The sequence below is a fragment of the Xenopus laevis genome, chromosome 6L (assembly GCF_017654675.1).
Source record: "Xenopus laevis strain J_2021 chromosome 6L, Xenopus_laevis_v10.1, whole genome shotgun sequence".
Taxonomy (NCBI): domain Eukaryota; kingdom Metazoa; phylum Chordata; class Amphibia; order Anura; family Pipidae; genus Xenopus; species Xenopus laevis.
In genome coordinates this window covers 88360774-88385271 of record NC_054381.1, presented here as the reverse complement: position 1 = coordinate 88385271, position 24498 = coordinate 88360774, and the positions used below count along the sequence as shown (strand labels likewise).

Here is a 24498-nt window from a genome sequence, read left to right as displayed (position 1 = left end):
AGGTCTAAATAGAATTATCTAATGACTGCATGGTACAATGGTGTCTTATGCATGTGAGTTTATAATTAGCCGATTGACAGGTACTGACACATTATAGTTTTATAAAAGTTGTGAGTGAAGCACACCTTAATATGTTTTAGGAGCAGATTTATTGGTCGAGTTGTGTTTTCCCGAAAAATTTGAGTTTTTAAAGGGTATTTTTCAAAACAACATTTTTCGGGGTTAAAAAAACAACTTTTATTAAAAAAACTAGCTTGAATCCGAAAATACACCAATGAAAACCTGCTGAAGTCATGTAGAACTTAATGGCTGAGATCCCTTGAACAATTTGAAGATGTTAATAGCCTTCATTATTTTTGAGTTTTTTTTGGTGGGTTTCACTCGAAAACTCGATTAATTCGAGTTTTTTTCCCACGGAACTTGATTAATTAAGTTTTTAGGTTGTTCACCCCAAATTCACTGATTTGTGTTGAGAGCTTTTTTTTAAATAGGATAATATTTGAGTTGAGTGTATTCAAGGTATAAAAAAACCTCACAAAGCTCTAAAATGTGACCTATAATAAATAAACCCCTAAGTGCTATTACCCAAGATTACTCACACACACATTGGGTTTTATACAGTGCTACCTCTGATTTTAGTGACCAGTTAACATCCAGAAATCCATTATCCAGAAAGCTCTGAATTAGAGCAAAGCCATCAATTACAGAGTTCATTAAAGGAAAGCTATACCACCAAACAATGTAGGTCTCTATAAAAAATATATTTGTATAAAACAGCTTATATGTAAAACCCTGCTTCATAGAAATAAACCATTTTCATAAAAAATATACCTTTTTAGTACGTATGTGCCACTGGGTAACCCAAAATAGAAAATTGTCATGTTGAGAACTAAGGGCCACCCCCTGGGACTGTACGATTCATGGAGCACTCTAAAAAAAAATGGCACACATACATTTTAGGTCACATAAGACAATTAATAGACAGAGTTCTGTTTTTTACACCCATACATCTTCCTGTTACAGTTACAGCTGTAGTATTTATGGTCAGGTGATCTCTGAGGGAGCACAGAGAATATCATAAAACGAAGGCTCAAGGTAAAATTTGTTAAAGGGCAATATTTAATGATTTCTATATTTCAAGTTGGTAAGATTTTTTAATAGGTTACTTCATGTGATATAAACTATTATTTGGTCAAGTATTTATTCTGGCGGTATAGTTTTCCTTTAAACAAATAATTCTAATTATTAGAAATTATTTCCTTTTTCTCTGTACCTTGTACATGTTGATAACTAAGCTATATGAATCTATACTGGTGGCAAAACAGTCCTATTGGGTTCATTTAGGAGTTGATTTATCAAAAATCTAATTGTTTTTTTTTTCAGAAAAAAAGCAGTAGAAAAACATGAGTATGAATATACTCAAGACTATTCTTTGCAACCTCGAATAGTCGCCATTTATTAAAGACTTAAACCATGAAAAGTTGCCAGAAAAAAAATGGCAAGTAAAAGCTGGCGAGGTTGGATAGAGGTCAATGGGAATTTTCTCTGACAACTTTATTTATTTATTTTTCCAGTTTATTAAAATATTTAAGATTTTTAGCTTTATTGAAAATTAATGGGACAATGAGATTCTCACTGGCATGCAACTTTTTTTTCCAGGAAAAAAATGCGTGCGGAATATTTTGTCGCGTTTTTTTCTTAAATAAGCTAGCATTCGAGGAAAAAATACACAACAGACAAGTTTTGTAGGCATTTTTTTCCTTGTCCGCATTAATTTTTTTCACGAACTCAGATTTGGATAAATCTTCCCCTTAATGTTTAAATGTTTTATGCTATGAAGATGGAAAATACATAAAGGTCCCTTTCCAGACAACCCCAGGTTCCAAACATTCTGAATAATAGATCGACTACCTGTATATGTATATCATGGAAAGCTAAATACATATGATGTATTATTATTATTCTTCCAATTTATAGTTTGTATGATGAGTGCCATACACAATTTTTTGTTTTTATAATGAATATAGCTGTTGCTTCACCTAAATAGAACCTCATAGTGGTCACAAGGAACTAAGCAGGTGGTTATACTTGGTCTTCAAACCTGTGCTCAAGCAGGTACTGTCTGTTTAGCTTCCTGCAAATGGTAAGATCTTGAAAGCCTAAACAATGCTAATTATTTAGTCAAATCACTTTGAAAGCCCCGCATACTCCAATTTGCATTTATCTATGAGCTTATAACTGGTGCAAGAATTAGTAAAAATGTCATCTGGACAATGGTTCATTGTTCCCCTGTTATACATAAGTGACTGGCAACTTGTGCAAATCCTCAGTTTTTATTCTTATCAGAAAAAATGCCTAATCTCTCTTGCTTATAACAAAGATAGTACTTAGTAATGCAGAATACATCTTCCTCTTAATTTATGTGCTTTCTGTGTTTTCTGCTTTTCAACTATGCTTTTAATTCAGCTAAGAATTTCTTTTTTTTAAATTAAAATATTAGCAGCATTGGCAGAAAGCCACTGCCCTCAGATGCATTTTGCCCAAGACTGTCCCTAATGCTTTCCTTCATTCTTCAGCCATCACTGGTACACGCACTAACATAATTACGAGTTAGTAGACCCAGGGAGGAATTGCTGCTCCAATTATCGTAATAAGAGACCTGAGGATCCAAGAGATGTGTGCAAAGAGTTCACTATCTGCAAGAGCTGGCAAATTAAATGCTAAAGCCTTATATCCACAAGAAGCATGTCATAATTCTAATATATGCTATTTGTATTTTCAGTTTTAGAAAAAATCACGACTGAGTATGACATGGTGTCTCTTAAAACACTGGAGGAGGAAAAAAGAAATGTGATGGAAATACTGCTTAATAAAATCAATATATGCATGCTGTAAAATCACCAGCTGAAGCGTAGAGAAACATGTCATGGGGAACAATTGTGCCTTTTCTTTAATGCCGTATATTAATGTGTTCCACACTTGATTTTATTCTCAAAATGCAAAAAAAAGTAAATGATGAGGAATAACGGGAAAGCCTGCCATAACCTGCGAATGAAAAGCCAACATGCTAATTCTAAGGAAAAATCACATGAGAGGAGGTTTGTGTTGAAAATCTATACTCATTTTATCAAAACAGTGAAGTTTCCCCTTAAGAGGTCTAAATGTAACTGCATTATGCTATGCTTAGCAATTCATTTCATTTACCAGTTGTTGAGAAAAAAATGATCATGGCTCTGTTATGGTATTTTAATCTTAAGGAAATCAATTCTTTATTTATTTCATATGACAATATTACCTAGAAATGCAACCTTGAAAATGCAGAAAAAGTACCGTATAACACCTATTCATTTTCACATTGGCATTCCTCTAAATGCTGCTATTATATTCATCAGACCTGCCTACTCCATTCCTTCTATATTCACTTCTTCCCTTGAATGTCAAAGTAACAGAACGTACCTGTCTATCAAAAACTGCCAGAGATAAAAAAGTAATGGTAATACTATAGGGGAAAATGGAATATTTAAGATAGAGTTTCATGGGTTGGTTTTTGTGACCCACTGTAGCTTGCTCCTGGAAGGAGCATGATGAATCTTAAAGGGCAGTTTGGAGTGGGGCTGTCTGGAGTCCCTGTTGGCATTTGATGCAAGTAAATATCTTGCTAGGACTCAAAATCTTTTTTGTTGTATGTTTTAAGGTGAAATATTAACTACAATTGCATACTACACAGTATTCTATGCATTAAGAAGGGTTTTGGAGTGATTGATGGGGGTTGTATAAAATAAGATTACCTTAATAAGAAAATGAGAAATCATTAGAAACAGCCAAAGAACACATTTGGGTGCACTTTGCATGATGAGGCAGTGGATTAGGATCAGACATTCAAGTACAGTGTAGTAGTAACTAGTAGTCAATAATGTGGCAGCCTGGTCATGAGTCCAAGATGGGACAGATTAGCTGGTCACCAGGGTTTGTGACAAGCTTGTACCAGGCGGTTCAAAAGTCATATCTGTAGCTGTTAGCTTTCTAATGTTGGTAATGTTAAAACATCAGAGAGCAAAATGGGAAGGAATCCATTGGCACTAACAGATTATAACTGTATATACTATTACTGTTTTATTTTGCTTTGCTTTTTATTCCTTTTAGAAAAACAAAAGTAAATCTGTTCACATATGCTTCAAGTCTCTCTGATATGGTCCAAGTAGAAAAAAATATTTTAAAGCCAGCAGACACTCTGTACATTCTGTAGAATCCTATGGGAATGCCAAGTAACTTCAGAAGAATTTTTTTAGCATGTTTATGCACAAGAAAATTAAAACGAGAGGTAATTAATGTGTAAAACTAACCCAGCAAAATTGCAAGAAAATGCAAGAAACAGCACTTGTAATTTAGCCAAGGATTTTGAGAAATCTGCTCTAAAATGTTAATTTTATTTTTATTTTGCATACTTTCTCAAGCATGATTTTTTTTGATTAAAATTAATTAATTTTTGCAGAGCTATCTTTACCAAATCATAAGTACTTTCATAGCTCAAATGTAGTCAATTGATCTCAGACAGATTGAGTAAAGATGATGGTCTGGCACTGTTAACTGTCAGGAAAGCTCCCACATGTAGAAATGTATCATGTAAAGGGCAGACTTTTTATTTATCAGTATACCAATGACAGATGCAAGGATTATGCACACTAATTCGTGCAAAATCTTGCTGAGCAGCTGTGCTCCTCACTCTTCTATCATCCAGTGTACAGTACAGGGCACAGTACTGTTTTTAAAGGGAATGTAGGCCCAAAAATGAAACATAGTTGTAATTGGTTTTAAAGTTATTTGTTAATATAGCTGCAATTGAAAGCAGCATTTCTTTCTTTCTGCACTCCTAAGGGACACGTAAGCTTCCATCCAGACAAGACTTAATTTCCACATGCTTCTTTGTAAATATGTTATCAGCTGCTACATTGTTGAAATAGTCAAATAAAAGCAAGGGTCACAGCAGTTCCTCTGCTGTGCTTGTCCATTGCTTAACTTGTGACTGACTATTTGGAGGTTATTGAACCTCCGGACAAAGCACAGAGCCATATCCTTTGTAGAGGTTGGGCGTGCTGCAGAATCTCACACCTTTGTCCCACCTATGTGCTTCCTCTCCTGTATAAGGCACTGTCTTTCTCAAATAGTGCTGCATATAGAGACAGTTGCAAACTATTTCTCCCTGTTATTATTATTAACATGTAGGGATGACGCTGAACCTGACTTTTTTGACCTTCGAATCTGGGGGAATGGATTTGGCCAAGTACCAAATCAAATCCACACCTTGGTGGTGCTGGAAATTCCTGCCAATACTGATAAAGCTGCATAGGGTTCATATTGATTCAGTCAGGCCCTTGGGTTTGGCCAAATACAAATCCGGGACTTGATGCATCCCTTTTAACATTTATTTATAAAGCACCAACATATTCCACAGCACTGTATAATATATGGGTTATATACTGCAACATACAGAATTACCCACAAAGCAATCAATAACCATTACAAGAGGTGAGAAGAGCCATGCCCGGAAGACAAAAAAAAAAAAGGTCTTTGGACCTAATTTGTTGGTGTTGTACCGTGATACCATGTGATAAATGAACTACAGGGGCCTAGTTTTAAAAAAGTGAAAATAAAGCACTCCAGTCTGCTTCTCTCTACTCACTTATATAGCAATGGAAGTTATCTCCCACTGGCTAGTTCTAATTTGCCCTTTGAAGAGATTTGTTGAACAATCTAACTGTTAAGATATCATTAATGGGTGTGCTCTCATACAGATCCCATAGTAATCGCAAACTGACACAGTGTCATGTAACATGATCTTTGTCTGATAATGCAGAAGTGTTAATAAAGTTATGTCTTCTTGAAGCAAGAGAAGCATTGTGTCTATGTGCAGTTTCTTCTCTGTCTAAAGATAGCTGCAGGCTCATGTTAGATTGAGCTCCGGTTATCCCGTCATGTCATACTATCAACATAGTAAATTCACTATCCTCAGTATTTGACTATAATGTGAATTAAGATTATTGACATGTACTACACTTCTGCATACATATGAACTAACTGTAAACCCGAATTATAAATAAGTAACTTATTTCCTTTACAATAAGCAAAATGAAACCTATAAAACATTTGTATTAAATATTTTTTCTAGACTTCAACATTTGGAGTTAGTTAAACATATCTGTCCTGAACAGAATGTCCTTCAATGTTGTTTTTATCTTCTTGTGTGAAGCCTTTCTATTTTCAGCAGCAAATTGACCATGATTTTTCTCTTAACATGCTTTAATTTCTTACCTAACAATATAATGATGCAAAGAAGAATAGCAATTAGTGCTCCTGTGCTCAAGCCAGTGGGATGGATTAGTGCTTCAGCTGTGCAGGACTGCATATTTCCCCTGTGGTCACAGGCGCAGACACGAATAGTAAGGGTGCCAGTGCTGCTCTGGATGGGGTAGCCATAGTCAGAAATAACCACAGGCAGAAGGTAGGTACTCATTTCATGACGACTGTATCCATTTCTTCGAGTTAATATACTAGCTGTGTTATCTGGTGGAGTGACATTAAAAGAAAAAAAATTAATAAGCAACATACAGATTGCCTATTTGTTTCTAATAGGAGAGAGGTAAAGCATGTATTTACCTCTGTTGTCTTTGATTGTGAAGTTAGGGCTGCTGGCTGCTGGTGTAGCTAAGGCAAATGAAAACTGGAGTCCGTTGAAAGAATCATCTTTATCGATGGCACTTATAGTGTGTATTACCTGCAGTGTTGAAAAGGAAAAGCATAGGGCCAATCAATAATATGACAAAGTGCCTTTTGTTTAATTATCAGTGGAACAACATTTTAATGTTAGACATATATACAAGCTCATGGGGGGAAAAGTTACATCTTGATAAGTATTCTTTTTTGTAAAACACTTGGCTAGTTTAAGATAACTTTTCAGATATTATAGATGGCTCCAACTGGTATTCTTCATTTATTTGCCTTCTTCTTCTGCCTCATTCCAGCTTTCAAAACAGGGGTCGCTGAGCATGTCAATCAAAAACTATTGTATATAATTAATTTTTTTTATTGACACTTTTTATTACTTATCTTTCTATTTAGGCCTTCTCCCATTCATATTGCCATCTCTGTTCAAACCACTGCCTACATGTCTACATAATACCAAAAGTTAATTTTAAGGTAAGCTTGGTAACGTGGCCACAGTGCAGCCATTACATTGCATACAAGCAAATGTTGTGCTTCTGTCAATAATAAAAAAAGACAGTCTAATTTACAGTATATGCATAATTTGAGGAGACTGCACAGCACAAGAATGATTTAAAACAATACTTTTTTGTTGGTGAGGTAATGTTGTAGGGTCAGAAATCTGATGCATTTCATACTTATTGATGCATGGTACTTGTATATCAGCACTGGTAGGTGTAACCTAAAGCAAAGTATCTTTCTACATGTTGCTTTTAGTTTAGTTTGCGCAACAAACTAATAAACTTGTGTTTGTTCACTCCCTCTCTATCATAATTAAATGCTGCTAGTTTAATCAGAGGCCATTTAAATAATTATTCCATCTGGCCTAAAGACAGTTAGTTGTGGCAAATAATATCATGTTTCTCTGCTAAACACAAGAACAATAATGGCATACAAGAACAAAAACAATTCATTCAAGTCAGAGCTGCAAATCACTTTTATTATAGATGAGTCAAATAATTAAAAGTATTTATGTTTTCACAGTCTTTTGTACAGTTTGTTTACAGCACTCTATTATTTCTTTGCTGGATGCAGTGTTACCTCTATGAGCAGCACCAGACTAACAATATAAAGGTAATCTCTGACATTTTAAGATACATCATCTTTAGTGGCCCTTGATCCCTCTTGTACTTCAGCTTCCAGCATCCTCTTTGAGCACTGGGACTAGTAGTTCATAGCAACTTTGACTTTTCCGGTACAGAAAGCAGTTTACTTGAAATAATTTTCTCTGTCTTGTATTCTCTCTTTTATCTTTATACTCAAACCACAGCAATAAATCTTATCGAAGTTAAACAATTCTGAACTGCAGTGAAACAATAGAATGCCTGGGAGAACACAGTTATATGATTTGCTTGTTGACAGATATTTCATCTGAACTAGTGCTGCCATAAAGCAACAGCTTATAGAAAATTTATCATGTAGGATCAATTACTTTTAAATCTTGGGAGTTAGAATTCAGTTGTTGTGATTGAGTTTGTTTGGAAGTAAATGAGTTAATCTTTTAAAAAAAACTGTAATAATAATCTTTCATCACATGATGCTTTTGGTTTGCCCCCAAGTTGGCACAGTATGTAATTTTAAACAAATATATAGGTGCAGATTGGAAGCCAAAGGCAAATGCCCGCCTTGCCAGTTAAGAACCAGTATGGTAATTGTTATGAAGTAGATAAGAAAGAGCATTACACAATAAAGGCCCTACATATTTCCAGGTTTGGGCACTGGCTTCTCTGCACAGGCTCCTGATTCCCAGGATATATAAATATTCAAATAAATATTCCAGTGAAGGTTTCCCTGAAGCATCTGATTTTAAAGAGTCCCATAGGGTATGCAAAAGTCCTAAATTCATTAATAATGGTATTTATTTTTCTTTCTTGATTTTTTTCCCCCTTAGTTTTAAGGAAGGAATTATTGTCTCAACTGCAGATGTTAGCCCTACCCAAGCTGCAGTATTCTCAGCCTTCTGGCCAAAAGCTTCTATGTCACGTTACAAAGACTACCTTTAGTAACTCATGAAATAAACCACAAGTAGTATGTTCTACTGCTTAAGGGCAATTAGTATGATTTTCCTCTTCTGAGGCAAATTGGAGAGGCTTCAGATGGGGGTTTTGCCTTCCTCTAGATCAACTAGCAGTTTGTCAGGTTAAAAAAAGAGTTAAAACATTGAACTTGATGGACTGTCTTTTTTTTCAACCTAACTATGTTACTTTGTACCTGTCAGAAGTAACAGAAACTAGAATTTTACAGTCATAATTGCAGAAGGAACAATATCTAAGCTTTCTCATAGTCTGTCAGCATGATAATCAAAAATAATTATGTAAGAACTAGTATTCGTCTGTGTAAGCATAACATTTTAAGAACTGTTTTTTAATGGCACAGCAGCCATCTAATACAACATGCATGCAAGGCCCATAATCACACACCTTGTGGAGAAGTCTCAATGTAAGTAAAACATGTTAAATGTATGAATCTTGCTTTTATAGAAGTTTTATAGACATTTCACAGTGTCAGCTACCCTCTACTTCTGCTTTTACTTGTCTGAACCCCTTTTTCGATCTGCATTTAGACCTACCATTTACTCATATACTGTATCTATGTGTATAATTTCAGACTTTCAGAATTTCAGAAAAGGACACAGATAAAAAACACTGGTTGAGGGCAGTTACTATTGATGCCAGACAGGAAACCCCTCTACCATCTTGTCTAGTGTTACAGTTCATACCTGGCCTTTAGAGAGGTACATTAACATGCATTCATTCTGAAAATGTCTGGTTTGTCATAATGCCCCTTTGTTGTTAAATCAACAATAACAAAATCATACTCTCAAATTAACCTGTGCTCTGGTTTTGTAAAATTATTTGTTCCCTCCATAATTATGGTAGTTTGTACTGTCTTTGTGCTGGGTAGAATATGGGTCATAATTCCCGGTTCCTGTTAACTTTTCTTAATCTTTGAATGAGTATTTTCATAGGCTGTATTGCCAATTGTTCTGTTCACCATAAAGGATCAGGCAGGGGTAATTGCTGTTAATATATCCCTACACATGTAGAATGAAAAGCATTATGCGAAAATAGTAGAATCTACTTCAAAGAATTGTTTTTTAGAAATACTGCCGGACTTTTCAATGTATATGGAGCATTTTCAACTTTTATGCTTTAAAAAAAGAAAAAAAAAAGCTTTGATACATTAATTTGGAACATTTGTGTTTAGTCAAACAAAGGAACTTAAAAAAAAGAAAAACGTATTGCGGATAATGAGGTGGTTGCCCAATCTTTTTGTTCAGTATGTCACATCAATGTGCTCCCAAGGTATGCAGTAAAGAAAACCCTTTAGAGTAATAGTAAACATAACACACCACAGATGGTTTATGACATTTAATTGAAACTCAAATAGAGCTACACACCTGTTCTGACTTTGCATTTTCACATACAAATATCTCATACAACATGGCTAATTCAGGTGCATTGTCATTTATGTCCAAAACTTTAACGAACACAGGAACGCGGGTGATTTGTTTAGGATTGCCTGGAATTAAAAAAAAAAAGTGAGAATCGTAGCTGCTCTGTAAGGGTGAAACGTTCAGATAAGAGAAACTAGCTGCTAAATGAATGAGTTAAGGAATTATTTCCATTGTTAGACCATTTTCATTTCTGCACCATTTAGATGTGACAATGAAAATCCCAGTTGGAAGTATACAAGCTTTATATTGACCATTTTATGCAGACTTGTCAAGCAGAAAGCCAGCCCCTTAGCACAAAAGAACCAAAATATTATCCTTCTAATAAAATAGGCACCAGTAGGACAGTAGCAGTGCCATCCAGAGGTCAGCATTACAACTCATTAACTAGAACAGAAAATGTAAGTTTTCTCCACTTCACTGGTGGAATATTTCCAACTGCAAACAGGTCACGTTTATCTGAGACCACTACAGTGATATGAGATCGACAAAAGCAATAGCTATGAAATAGTATTTATAAAATGCAGATCCAAACTGAACATTCTCTTTACATAGGAGAAATGGTCACATTTGCCACACTTTCTGCCTACTAGCATATGATTGCCTTTGAGTCTTTTCAAAGGACTAGTGACTCCAAAGAAGGGTTTTTAATTCATTTAAATATAATGCACCAGTAATCCCTGCACCAGTAAATTGTATATTTGCTTCAGAGCAATTCCTACAGTTTATAGAAAAATCCATGGGACCAGCCATTCAAATTAAAATGGGTCAATAGGGCACACTTTTACATTTACATAACATATCAGTTGTGTAGAATACAACGGTTTTAGTGTTTACACAGACAGATACGTGGAGTCAAATGCCATTTATGGTTCTTTACAGAATTATAGAATGAAAATTTCTCTAGTATACAATAGGACTTTTTAGGCCAATTGAACAACTCTTGTTCTTTTTTCAAGTTGTAAAGGCAATTACAGTGAACGAGTGGTTCATATTTACAAATTATTTTCCATGTAACTACTGATTCCTCAAAAATTGGCCATAAAATAACATTTCATTAAAACTAACCAAGCTCATTTGTTTATGGGAAGTATGTCAAAAGAGACCTATTGGTCATTGTTCTCCTGCATGACATGTGGACAGGTTGGGGCCAGAAAATGAACCATCAAACATCACTTCCTGATAGAATCATTGTAACTGGTTACTTGCAAAGGACACTAATTACAGCGTGACCTTTGACTATTTGCTCACAGATACACTGTACATGTTATCTTCTGACATTAATTTGTTTGCCTTCCTCTAAAGGTGTTTTTGGCATAGACACTGAGCATCTTTCTTTGGTCTGTTGTCACTGTAGAGCAGTGATCCCCAACCAGTAACTCGCAAGCAACATTTTGCTCACCAACCCCTTAGATGTTGCTGCCAGTGGCCTCAAATCTGGTGCTTATTTTTGAATTCCTGGCTTGGAGGCAAGTTTTGGTTGCATAAAAACCAGGTGTACTGCCAGAGTCTCCTATAGGCTGCCAGTCCATATAGGGGCTACCAAGTAGCCAATCACAGCCCTTATTTGGCACCCCCAGGAAATTTTTGCATGCCTTTGTTGCTCCCCAACTCATTTTATTTTTGAAAGTGTCTCACGGGTAAAAAAGGATGGGGCCTCTGCTGTAGAGTAACACTGAGTGACATTAGCTAAAATCTGGCCACAATCCCAACTGGATTTTGATTAGGTCAACCATCTGGATATTTATGTTGCTTGATGAGTACATCTGTTGGTACTTGCACCCATCATCTGACTGTTTTGCCTCCCCCCCTTCTTTTTGAGCCTGCTGTTCTGTATTAGTGATAATGTTATCTGTTTCCATCTTTAAACCAGTTTGACCCATCCTGTTGTTTTGACATAATTTATGAAATTACCAGATTTTATTTTAGGTCTTCAGTTTTAACAACCCCTTGTTCAAAGCTACTTATGTAGAGATGGATTATCTCTTTATAGTGATTAAATATATCACTATTAATCCTATACACATGTACAATTGCAAGAAATTGAGCAAAGGAATTCACAGATTCAGAATTCTGACATATTTTTCTGTAAATCTTTATCAACCAGGTAATTATCAAAGCAGCAAATTCCACCATGGGCATCATGTGAGTCTGGGTTATAGCCTTCACAAAGAGCTACTAAAAGAGAGAGTGAGATCATGATACACTGTACTGTAGAGATTCATACATGCATTATCACCTGTTAAAACTCCTACTCATTATACTGAGCATGAGCAAATATGTTAGCACTGTAGATGAGCAGGATTATTCACTAAATTATACTTTTTACTAACAAAAGTTTAGTAATTCACACGTTTCCTGTGCCATCATGTTGAAAAGGACCTTTAAATTATATGGTAATGCATTAGTTTCAGTTTCCTATTCCTTTGAGTGCACTCTGAACAACTGAGACCATATCCTAGTCTGTGTTTCATAATCACCAATACCAGTAATACACTGGCCACATCTCTCATTCAGTGTAAATGTTTGCTTTAAGAGATACATCTGCCATTTCCAGACTCGCATTTGATATTGTATCTGCTTTTCAAAATCGCATAATAGTTGTTACTAATTACATTTACTTTAATCTTCCTCCGGGTGATTTCCAGTAAATCCAGGTTTGCATTTGTCAGTTTTAACTCAAAATCTGTTTTAACGTGCAATTAGAAAAGGGTCTTTGTTATACAATAATTATATTATTATACCAAAACATTAACTGTATAACCAATTACAATATCTTTTCTACACAGAGACTATTTATCTTTGACAAAATTAACTAAATAAAAAAAATAACAATATTGAATTTTCAGTTTTGTTAGGCGTCTAGGATATACGTTTTAGTCTGTCTGAGGTTATTGTGGCCCATTAACAAATGAGGCTAAGGCCTCCTATACTATGATAAGCAATAAACAGGTCCTTCCAGACATTTTTGATGTGTTTGAAAGAGTGTGTTTTACTCCACTCAGCATGAAGGCTTCATTTATTAACATACAGACAGCAGTGGTATTTAGGGTTGACTTACTGATCTCTGTTGCTATTACAGTAATGTTATGCCATAACACTGTTTCCCGATCTAAAGACTTTGATATATAAATTGATCCATTCCCAGAATCAATATCGAAAATTCTATCCATGTCAGTGTGACGATCCAACGAATACCTGCAAGTACAGTAGAATGATTACATCTTGCATCTCCAGTGCAATTAACAATGTAAATTAAACTTGTAAATCAAGTGTAAGTGCTTTTGCACACAGGACTGATTTCAGGCATTTTGGTTTCTTTGTATCTTAAAGAACCATTATAAACCAAATGCAGCCTGATAATGCACAACTTCACCTGGCACATCCAGGCAATTCCCATTTTACATATTAGGTGACATGGGGGCAAAAAATGTGGTTGGTGAAACAGCCAAAATCTGCCTCATGTGTCTTGGGCCGAGGAGGTGGTCCCTAAATCTATATTATCAAATTCAGGTATACTACAAGGCACGTTCTGAAAATGACAAATACGTTTTCAATACAGTAAGATCACAATAACAGAATGGCACAGGAGGTTTTTGCCTTTTGCAAAAATAAATCCGATACCATGAATTCATATTAATGATTCTAAAAAAGCAGACATTGAGATGATACAATTATTTAAAAAGTCTGACATCTCATTACATTGTTAAAAATGCAAATCAAAAATCACCAAATTTTTTCAATGTCAAAACATTTTTTCAAATAAAAGCTCAGTGTTGATACAACAAGAACAGTAAGAAATCTTATAATCCAATTTGATTGAAGCATAAATTGCAGATTTACTAAAATGCACTATAGCACATAAGCATTACTTGTCATCACAATGAATGACATTAACAACATAATATTATTATTATTATTATTATTATTTTAATATTATTTCCACTTTAACTTACTGTATGCTTGGAATCCTTTGTTATGGGCTGAAATAATCATTGAGACTATCATTATATTTGCTTTGTCACTAAAAGGAAGAGCACTTACAATCTATAAATACTTATTTTTGACAGTAGTAAAAACCAAGCATTTTATTTTTGTACAGTATACTGTAAATATTACTATAAAATAGTCAGCTACTGGGACAGTTTTAATGAAGGGTATCATTTCTATCTTTATAAAAACATAGACAGATGAAGTGCTGGCTATCCCAATTAATTTCACAAGATGGCTCAGATTTTCTAAAGAGCTAAATTTGATTGAATGACTTAGGGTACAACTACATGAGTGTGTTCAACGTGATTCTAGCGGATCCAATGCAGTGTGCGGTGCGTGGGTAATGCGTGCATGCGTGGATGGCCACTTTGCAATAGTGGGAAGTAACTGCCTACAGACCACTCCATTCTATCAGCCATAGACCTATTCCTGCAGCAGTGTGGTGAATGTAGGTTATATCTTCAAGAAAAGGCATATTTATGCTGCCAGAGACACTTGATCTGGAGTGTGTCTGCCATAAAGTAGGTTGAGAAACTAAAATCACAAGAAAAGGCCAGTGACTGTTACCTTTTTAAGAAGCTAACCCCTTAAAATTACAACTACTTTTCACAATACAGGTATAAAATCTGTTATCCAGGAAGTTCCAAAATTACGGGAAGTTCATCTCTCATTGGCTCATTTTATGTAAATAATTGAAATTTTTAAAAATGATTTCCTTGTACATTGTACTTGTTCCCAACTAAGATATAATTGATCCTATTGGAGGCAAAACAAACCTTAAGTACACTTAAGGTATGGAGAGCCAAACTACCTAAAGACTATGGGGCAGATTCATTAAGGGTCGAATTTCGAAGTTAAAAATACTTCGAAATTCGAATTTTTTTCATTCGAATCCTTCACTCGAGCTTAGTGAATCGGCCCCTATGTATCCAGAATACCCTAGGTCCCGAGCATTTTGGATAAAAAGTGGACACTTTTTATTTTAGCAACAATATCTCGTTTTTAGAGAAATTTGTATTGATAGTACATGGTAAAATGAATTCATTTTCTTACTTCACAGGGCTTCTAATTGCATCAGGATCCTGGGCCAAAACTGTTCCTATAATGGTGCTCATTTTGGCATCCTCCTTCACTTCAAATTCATAGGCTGGTTTATTGAAAACAGGTGGCTCATCCACATCATCTACAGTAATCCGAATTGTAGCATAATCTTTGAAAGGTCCCAAGTCCAGAAATCGTGGGTTGATATGACTATTGACAGCTTCAACCGTTAAAGTGTAAAGTTTCTTTTTTTCAAAGTCCAGTGGCTGTGTAAAGAAATTACATAAAACATGGTTTATTAGACCACAATCTAATCAGGCTCAGAACAATCAATCGGATTTGAATTACAATATCAAATAATTAACAGTAAAGAATTGTTACATTGAATCATTAGGATTTGTACTTTTGAGAAGATGTTGATATATTGTTTGTGAATCTCTTCTTCACAGAGATTAAAAAACACATTTTTATTTTCTATTTAATTATGCTCTTCTCCCATGGTTCACGTTGAGTCAATTTAATGTAATTGTTACACTGCACACCTGAAATCTACTCACTCTGCAGTAGTGGTACTGGTTTTCTGTTGACGGTCCCACAGCAACAGCAACTTTTTGTTTACGGATCCACACACACACAATTTTCTGCAGTGGGGAAAGTGCCCCTTCTTTTTATTTGTGTGTGTGCGGATCACGTTAAGTCAAGTCATGCCTAGAAGTAAGCAGTCAGGCCCATTTAGCTACCCCAGGCGAAATATGTAGCTTTTCAGGGCCACACTTAAAAGAGAACTAAAACCCTGTTAATTGAAAACCCCCATCCATTTCCCTCTATTGGCCCCCTTCTCTACTTTCTCCCTCCTTAGTACCTTATTTGAAAAAGTGCATAGAGTAGGGCAGTGAAGCTCTTAGGCACAATCTTCAGTATCTTCGCATCCTCTTCTTTTCCTTCAGCTTTCTGGCGCATGCACTGTAGCCATGGATATCAGATTGGCCCCAACTGCGCATTTGTGTGTCGGCACTTCAACAAGGAATCTGAAGATACTGACGATGTCGCCCAAGAGCTCCGCTGCGCTACATGACTATGCCACTGTTAATCCAGGGACACTTTTTAAAGTAAGGTACTATGGAGGGAGAAATCAGGGGGCCCATGGAGGGAAGGGGATGGGGATTTTTTATTAACAGATTTAGTTCTCCTTTAAGGAATGTCTTACCAAAATAGGGGTGGTTATTTTTGTATGAAATTCACTCTGTTGTGTCATCTGATGCTCCTGATTCATCTGTTTATTATACATTCATTACAGTTTAGAGAATTTCTTGTAAAAGTGCTAGTCCCCCTTTAATAACATTGCATCTAGATTAAATATGCATTAACATATGAACAAAGGCTCACAAACTGCAGTTCTACTCTGGCTATTGCAATTTTTTTTGTTTTATTATTTTTTTTTATTATTTTGAAATAAGGGGTCTGGGTTCTGACTTTTTAGGGTTTATTGTTTCCATACATTATTTTGTATGAAAACATCTATTTCATTTAACTGTATGATTATCATACCATAAAATCCATTACCAGAACAACTGATAATAAATGATAGTTACAAATAAAACATATTTACAAAGAAGGGGAATATATTTTCCTTGTTTTGCTATTGTGGCCATTGGAAGGTATTTACACTTAACATATAAAATGGGTTTTAATCCTTTAAAGATTGCTGTAATGATAATGGGACCTCAATTGTTTAATTAAAGAGTAATTTGATTAGAGGGATAATTAAAACCTTTTTTATTGCCTGTTATTTCAGCTTGAACGTTTGGAGAAGTAAGGCCGATGCAAGGTGACAAGACACAACATGGTCTTTTCTAAAAGTGAAGGACTCTGTTTTTATATTTACCTGTGGTTAAGTCTTAAATAATGCATTTTTTTAAATAAAGATAATTGTGTTCCACCCATTTTGTTCCACCAGAATCTCTGCTCATAATACAAATGGCAAAATATCTGTTGATTGCATATAAATAGTCACTGGCGGTTATGCAAATTACTGGCTTAAGCTTGCCCTCTCTTGCAACCCATAGCAATCAGTTAACCATATTTCTTACTTCTATGGTTTGCAAACTTATATCATCTAAGTAACTGTTATAGGTTACTAGATGTGGGCAAAGCCCCATATGTATTAAAAAGCACTTAATTTGCTACAAGATATTTAATTATAAAAAGGCGACTAGTAAATACTACCCGCTGACTGGTTGTTTTATGTTAATACACTTAGAAAATATATAGGTGCCTCTTTGTAAAAAATTGAGATTCAAGAAAATAGTGGCACAAAATGTAAATCAATTTTTTAAATTTAATGTTACTTAACTCAATAGTAGAAATCACAAAAATGTGAATAAAATAGCTAAAACTTGTCTGTTTGAGTTGAATTTGTAAAAATTAATGGAACAATGCAATTTTCATTGTGATCATGTTTCTTCTGTCAATTGACTGTCAAATTACTGAGTATTAAGAGCCTCAGTTTTTTTTGTAAATATGCAAGCATTTGAGAAATAAAAATTGTGGTCATTCATTCAGTACTTTATAACCCTGATGCCCCAGTAATCCTGTGCACTGTTCCAGAGCACTGTCATGCTCAGTAGAATAACAATTGTAACATTTAAATTTTTATTTTCATTTATATGATTTTTACTTTACTGTGCATGACACAGAAAAGGATTACAGGGGCATTGTCATAGATGGCAGCGCAAAGCTCAAGTACCTTGGGCTACTATACTTTTCAACGGACAAGAATGTTGGCTCTGGCTCTACGGTTAGCTTTTATATTGACTGGGGGTCTATGTGTTAGAGCTTCCAGATCTGACACCACCCCCCAGTGAATATAAATTGACTTATCCTTTAGGCTTCTGCATAGCCTTGACATGGTCATGGTCATTGATGGTTAATAGAGTTGTATTTGATCAGTCATATTAAGGAAATACTTATTATTATTAATTTATTATTAAAGTTGGTGTGCCATGATGAGTAGTCAACCTACCTAGCATATTGTGTTTGTCTTATTAATAATTATTCCATTATGTTTCTCAGAAATATCTAAACAACTGTTACAACATACTGTAATTGTTATTCTTCCTGTTCTGCAAGTCATAAGCAGCTGTTATAGAAATAACAGGTGCAGTGATTGAAAAACCTGAACTAGCTAATAAGGTGTTAGCTTTCCAGCAACCAATTGATTACTCTCGGTGACCAGATGTGGGACAGACTGTTAATCATGGCTGATAAATGAGATGTAAATTCATCTCATATGGTAAGCAGGTAGTAAGCAAGCTAGCAGAACTACGCTTGGCTTCTATATTACATACAATGACAGCCTTTAGCTCTTGGGAAATTCAAAAAGTTGTAATTCAGCAACAGCTTGGGTGGCAAGGTGAGCTGTAAATCCCTGCCCTAGGATGTTCCCTGCTTCTATTACTCTATATAAAGTATATTAATAGCTCCTTCTGAAGCAGTTGGGAAAAATCATATTCATAATAAAGCAGACACCAAGGTAGAAAAACAACAACAGCCTTCCATATAGTTTATTATCACAATCAACACTGACTATGAAAAGGCTAAAATGTCACTATTTAATCTAAACAACCTGCTTAATTCAATTTAAGCATATTCCCATGAGGACAATATTCTCTAATGCTCTTTGGGATCATCAGAGGGGTTAATTGCCCCACAGAGTACGAAAATGTTGATATTCTGAAAAATGTTAAATTTAATTAAAAGTTTTGTTGTGTTTTACACTAGACTTCCTGTTGTTTCTTATTTGGTTGATGCAAATGAGCTGCTTTTTCAAGGGTATTAGCCAAGAACACCTGCTCTCTGTTTATGTATACCAGCAGGAGTGCTAGCTCTCATTTTTTTATGACAGCATTATTGTTTAGTGTGACACTCCAAGAATGTTTATTGTATCACCCTGACACTACATATATTAGGACTATTGTGAGCCAGATTCTAGGTACTCGATTATAAACACAAGCAAACAAAAAATAAAATATATGTAATTGATCTAACATTGGATTATTTTGCCTTCCCACCTGTTGTGTAAAGATATGCAGTGGCAATACCTCAGACACTTCCGACAGCTATGTGACAAAGAAGACACATTTTGAATTGGAATACAGAATGAAGAAGATATGAAGCCCTTAAAAAGATGGGATTCTTAAAGGAGAAGGAAAGCTATGGAGGCATTTTATTGCCAATAGATTAGCTGCAATAGTGCAAGCTAGAATACTATATTTATTCTGTAGAATGTTTTACCATACCTGAGTAAAAAGCTCTAGAAACTCTCTGTTTGTTTAGAATAGGAGCTGCAGTATTAACATGGTGTGACATCACTTCCTGCCTGAGTCTCTCCCTGCTCTGGGCTCAGATTACAGGAAAGAAGGGAGGGGGGGGGAGTGGAGCAAACTGAGCATGCTCTTGCCCAGGGCAATGAGGTTTAAGCTGAAGGCAGGAAGTCTGATACAGAAGCCCATGCATACACAATAGAAGGAAAGAAATGCAGGGATTCTTTTGACAGGGGACTCAGAGCAACATTACTTTGGGGGTTTACTGGTATATTTAGATGGACCTTTCTGATAAGGCTTACTTAGTTTTAACCTTTCCTTCTCCTTTAAGAGTATTTGTCTCACATTGAGCTGAAGGTATAAAAAGATTTTTCTAAAAATGGGAGTAGCCCTGTTGTATTAGACAAGAAAAGTCATAGCATTGTTTTATTAGTTTCTGAAAATACTACATTTTATCACTTTTCAGCAGGGGAATGGGAACTTGCTTAGTATCCTTATCTTTACCACTTTACTAATTAATCTTGTTAGGGCTCACAGTTTTTCATTGATATAAATAATGGGTTTCATATAGGATTTGTAACCACTGTAGACGGTTGGTCTGGTAGAAATGAAACCATCATTCATAACAGAATTGCTGTTATTTGATAGACAGGAAGCAGACAGCCATTGATTGCAAGCAGAAAAGTGACTGCTGTGGGTTATTTATAAACACTGGGCAAATCTGCACCTGGGCAGTAACCCATCAGATGATTGATTTCAGTGTTCAACCTGCAACAGGCTGAAAAAAAGCTAATCACTGATTGGTTGCTTTGTGTTACTGCCCAGGAGCAAATTTGTCCAGTGTTTATAAGGATAGAACTCCATGGTGGCTAATTTCTTCGCCAGCGGTGAAAGGTGGAAATTCACTGTGAATTTGTGCCTGGCGAATAAATTTGCCAATAACTATTGGACACTATAGCCCATTTTAAACTGGGCCTGATGCACAGAGGTAATCTGACCCTCATTCCACCTTAAGTAAAAATACATGTGGGCAAAATCTGAGTTTATATGATAAGGAAGCATATATAAAATAATCCCGCAATTAAAACAGGGTAGCTTACATTGTATTATATTTTTATGTATTGATAGACTAATATTGCAATTTGAATTTTATGCTACGTGAAACCTATTTGTGAAAAAGTGCATATACTCTTTATATATTTTTATTATTTATGTAGTTATTTTTTTTCTTTTGGTAGAACAGTGTACGAAACTTACAGTACAGTACAGTACAGTACAATAATTAATATGAAACGCTCATTAGTCATCATTGACCTTTATATGCAGTACAATTACATTAGATGAGTTCAAATTGTTCCTTATTACCAATCCGCTGATAAATTATACATATATATACATATATATATATATAAAGTTTCTTAATAAGGATGCTCGTGTCACTGATATAGCAGATTTATTTCATTGGTTCTTTAACTTAAAATACAATTGTCTATATTCTTGTTATCTACTACAGAGTTTTCTAAGTCATTCTACAGTATCATTAATTGCCAATCAGTTTCACCTGGTTCTGTACATATTTCTACTGTGTCTCAGCAGGTGGTCACTGGTGCTTCTGTAAAATGTTGCTTATTGTTGCTGATTGCATTCTTGTCAGTGCCCTTGCTGAAAATACATCTGTCTGACAACAACTCAGTTGGTTCTGCTATTTGGTTTATAGAAGAAAGATTGATATTTCAGTACTTAGATTCTTTTTGTTGTTTACATAATATTGGTATACAAACATTTTTAATATATTCCAGAACTCCTCTTGAATTGCAGTAGATTTTTTGCTTACAGTGTATGCCACTTTTTTCATGCCAGAGATTTAACTTCTAGAAACATGTAACATGACATCTACTCTGCAAAGTTGCAATATATATATATATATCATGATGTTGTAAATACCCAAATATTAATTATATATGCAGTTGTAGGGATGTGAAAATCTTAGACACCCTTACACTTTATTGACAGGCCCATCCCTAGCTATTTGGATACCTAAGTGGGTCCTAAAATACAGTTGGGAGGGGTATTGTGCTCCTGTCTTATGTAACCCTTGCAATTCACACGGTGACCTGAGTGGCGCTGTGCCAGAGTATAAAAGGTTTAGGAGCCATGTGCTCTAGGTCCATTACTTTAGCCCAACCAAGCAGGCTGGAAGGGAATGGGTAGTGCTGACCCTAGAGCCCAGCATCCTAGTAAGTAGATAGCTATACTTGTTCATAGATCACTCTAGGAGTGATAGAGAGGTTAACTAGTTGAGCAGCTCAAGGCTCCTACGAGGAGATTAGTGGGATTAAGATTCCCGGGTAATACTGACCCAGAGAGGGACTAAAGTGTTGAGATTAGGGATGGTAGGTTTCCCCTAAGAGCAACCAGGAGTTCCTGAGTACTGAAGATATATTAATACCCACACCTGTTGCAACTACTCTCTGCTGTTATTCCCTGGCCTGTGGGGATTCAGCCTATGCGTGCTGTGAGTATAAGCTCCTTTAATGCTGCTGTGGTATTTGATGCTCCATTGTGGATAATTGTACTGATCATCTTCATGCTCTATTGTTCAATAAATATTCTTTTGGTTTACGGTTAAAGAACTACTGGCGCCCATCATTGTGCTATTGCACCGAGTTACAGTTGCATTACATCCTTCCTCCACCTCGTTGCGAGGGCTTGCCCCTGAGAAAGAGAGCTCATCTGTGGTGAGAGTCCACAAAGGAAAGTAGCTATAACTGCTATATAAGAGGCAGTTTACTATAGCGCTACATTTTGGCGCCCAACGTGGGGCTCTAAAGGGTTAACTGTAACCATTAATTGTTATACTGCACGCAGCCTAGTGTGACAGGCGCTGCGTGTGCGGACCCAGTAGGAAAAAGGCACCTTACTGTGGGGAAAGTCTGTAGTTCTTATTCCCCCAGTGCTGCCATACTGATTCCAGTGAGAAGTGTATTGTTTGCTTGGTTCTGTCCTTATTAAACATTATGGCTCCCCTATCTGAAGCTGCAATGTGGGATTGGTCCCTGGATATGGGAGCGGATCCTGAATACACATTTATGGTCGATGATGTACCTGAGAAATGTCCCATAGACGTTGTGAATCAATCGCTAATGGGAAATTCTATATTTGATGCGTTTGCTTATGTAGCTAGAGAACCCTCAGACAAGAAGGGATTTGTTCGGCTCTTATATTGGGTTCCTGCAGTGCCCCAGAAAAGCACCTGGCCTTCTAGAGTCTATCCGATGGGAGTACAGAAGGAAGGGTGCCCTTGTCGGTACCAGAGCCCGCCAACACTCCCTCCATTTGGGTTTCCGCTAGCTCCTTTTAGTGACTGTGTAACTGACTCTTTCAACTGCTCGAGTTTATCGGGAGAACAAGAGGGCTGCAGTACTAAAGTGTCTGATGATTATGAGATTAATGTGTCTACCCCTGGGCTTAATCCGTTCCTAGCTGATGATGTCAAGGACTGTAGTGACAGTTTGCCCGTTGAGGAATGTCCTAATATTGCCCAGGAAAAAGACTCGTTGGTGGATAGCTGTTTTGCTATACCGCCACCTATTCCCCCTCGCACAGGAAAAGTGGCTGTTAAGAAATTTTCTGCTGCGCCACACCCTGTGTCCTTGACCTGCCCAGAAGGGGTTAAGTCGGAAAGCCCGCGAAGAAATAAGGGGCGTGCTCACTCACCTCTAAGAGGCGTTATTGAGGAGATGTCGCGACGTCCTAATTTAAAAGATAGCTTGGCTGGGATATCCTGTTTGCCGTTCATGCTGCTAGGATCTTCGGAGCTAGTAGACCGGGACCTGAATTCTGTTATGGAGCCGATTTCCGAACCCGGTGTTCCAGAGTTGCCCATGGAGTCTTTGCCCCCTCGAGCGAGAGCTGATTCCGTTCCTATCCGGGTGGAGGCTGAGTGGCAGTATATATACCAAGGAACCTTTACCCCAAGTGAATGGGGAACCATGATTCCGGGCTGTGGAGTGTGCGACTTGGAAGCACCCGACGCCTTGGAAGATCCGGAGAGTGTTTGTTTCCAGTGTGAAGCTCATCTGTGGATGGGACCATTCAAGCGGGCTGATCAATCCCCCTTGGTGGACTGGATACGGGACAAGGTGAGCGGCAAAACTATTCTCATCTACAACGAGATAGAGGGTGCCCCCGGGGTGTCAGCGGCTGCGGGCCCCATATCTGGAGCTGCACCCAAGCTTGTCTCCGACTCCGCTCCAGAGCCTGTCCCTACACCGGTCCCTGAGCCTGCTATGGACTTTGTGTCTATGCCCGAGTCTGTCTCAGTGTCTGCAACAGTGCCGGCCTTAAAACTCAGTGAGGTTAAGCTCATGTGCGATTGTGCTTCGCAGACTGATCTGATTCTACCAGGGGGAGAGGAACTTGTGATCGCCACTGCGGGTCACGAAAGAGTGCCGTCTTGCTGGGCGGCTGATGTGACTCCTACTACCCCCTTGCTAAAGTCCGAGGGTGAACAAAATATTCTGGCGTGTCCTGCGCTTTTGCCTCTTAAAGTGTCTTCCCCAGTTTCAGATGTACCAGGGGGAGATTTGGATCCCTTACTAACAGTTGAGGATCCTGACTGTTGGGTCCCTGGCACACCCCAAGAGAACTTTCCAGAAGGGGTGTGGCACGTGTTAGAGCCTGATGCAGCTTGCAGGCCTGAAGCTGCTCTTGTATCCTCAGAGGAGGAAATGTTTCAGCCGTTCATATCTAGCTATGCTGAGTCTGATGTTTCGTGGGAGGTGAATTCAAATCCTGAATTGTTCCATGCCTCAGCAGAGGAGAATGTTGGAACTGACCAGGAGCCTCTTGTGACGATTTGCCCCAAAGATGATCCTTTGCCCCGCAAAGTATTGCTCAGTGGCATGGGACCTCATGGGGATTTAACAG

At 36.8% G+C, this 24498-nt stretch overlaps 1 protein-coding gene across 4 annotated transcripts in view; it reads right to left on the bottom strand.

Moving 5' to 3' along the window:
• The window catches only part of cdh6.L (cadherin 6 L homeolog), a 139822-nt gene that overhangs the window by 5701 nt on the left and 109623 nt on the right, over positions 1-24498 (bottom strand). For all 4 annotated transcript variants that reach the window (XM_041565228.1, XM_041565227.1, XM_018266183.2 and 1 more), the window contains 5 exon segments: positions 15260-15513; positions 13275-13411; positions 10160-10281; positions 6655-6772; positions 6310-6561 (listed from right to left, as the gene is read on the bottom strand). In XM_041565228.1, the coding sequence (XP_041421162.1) occupies positions 6310-6561; positions 6655-6772; positions 10160-10281; positions 13275-13411; positions 15260-15513 (883 nt within the window).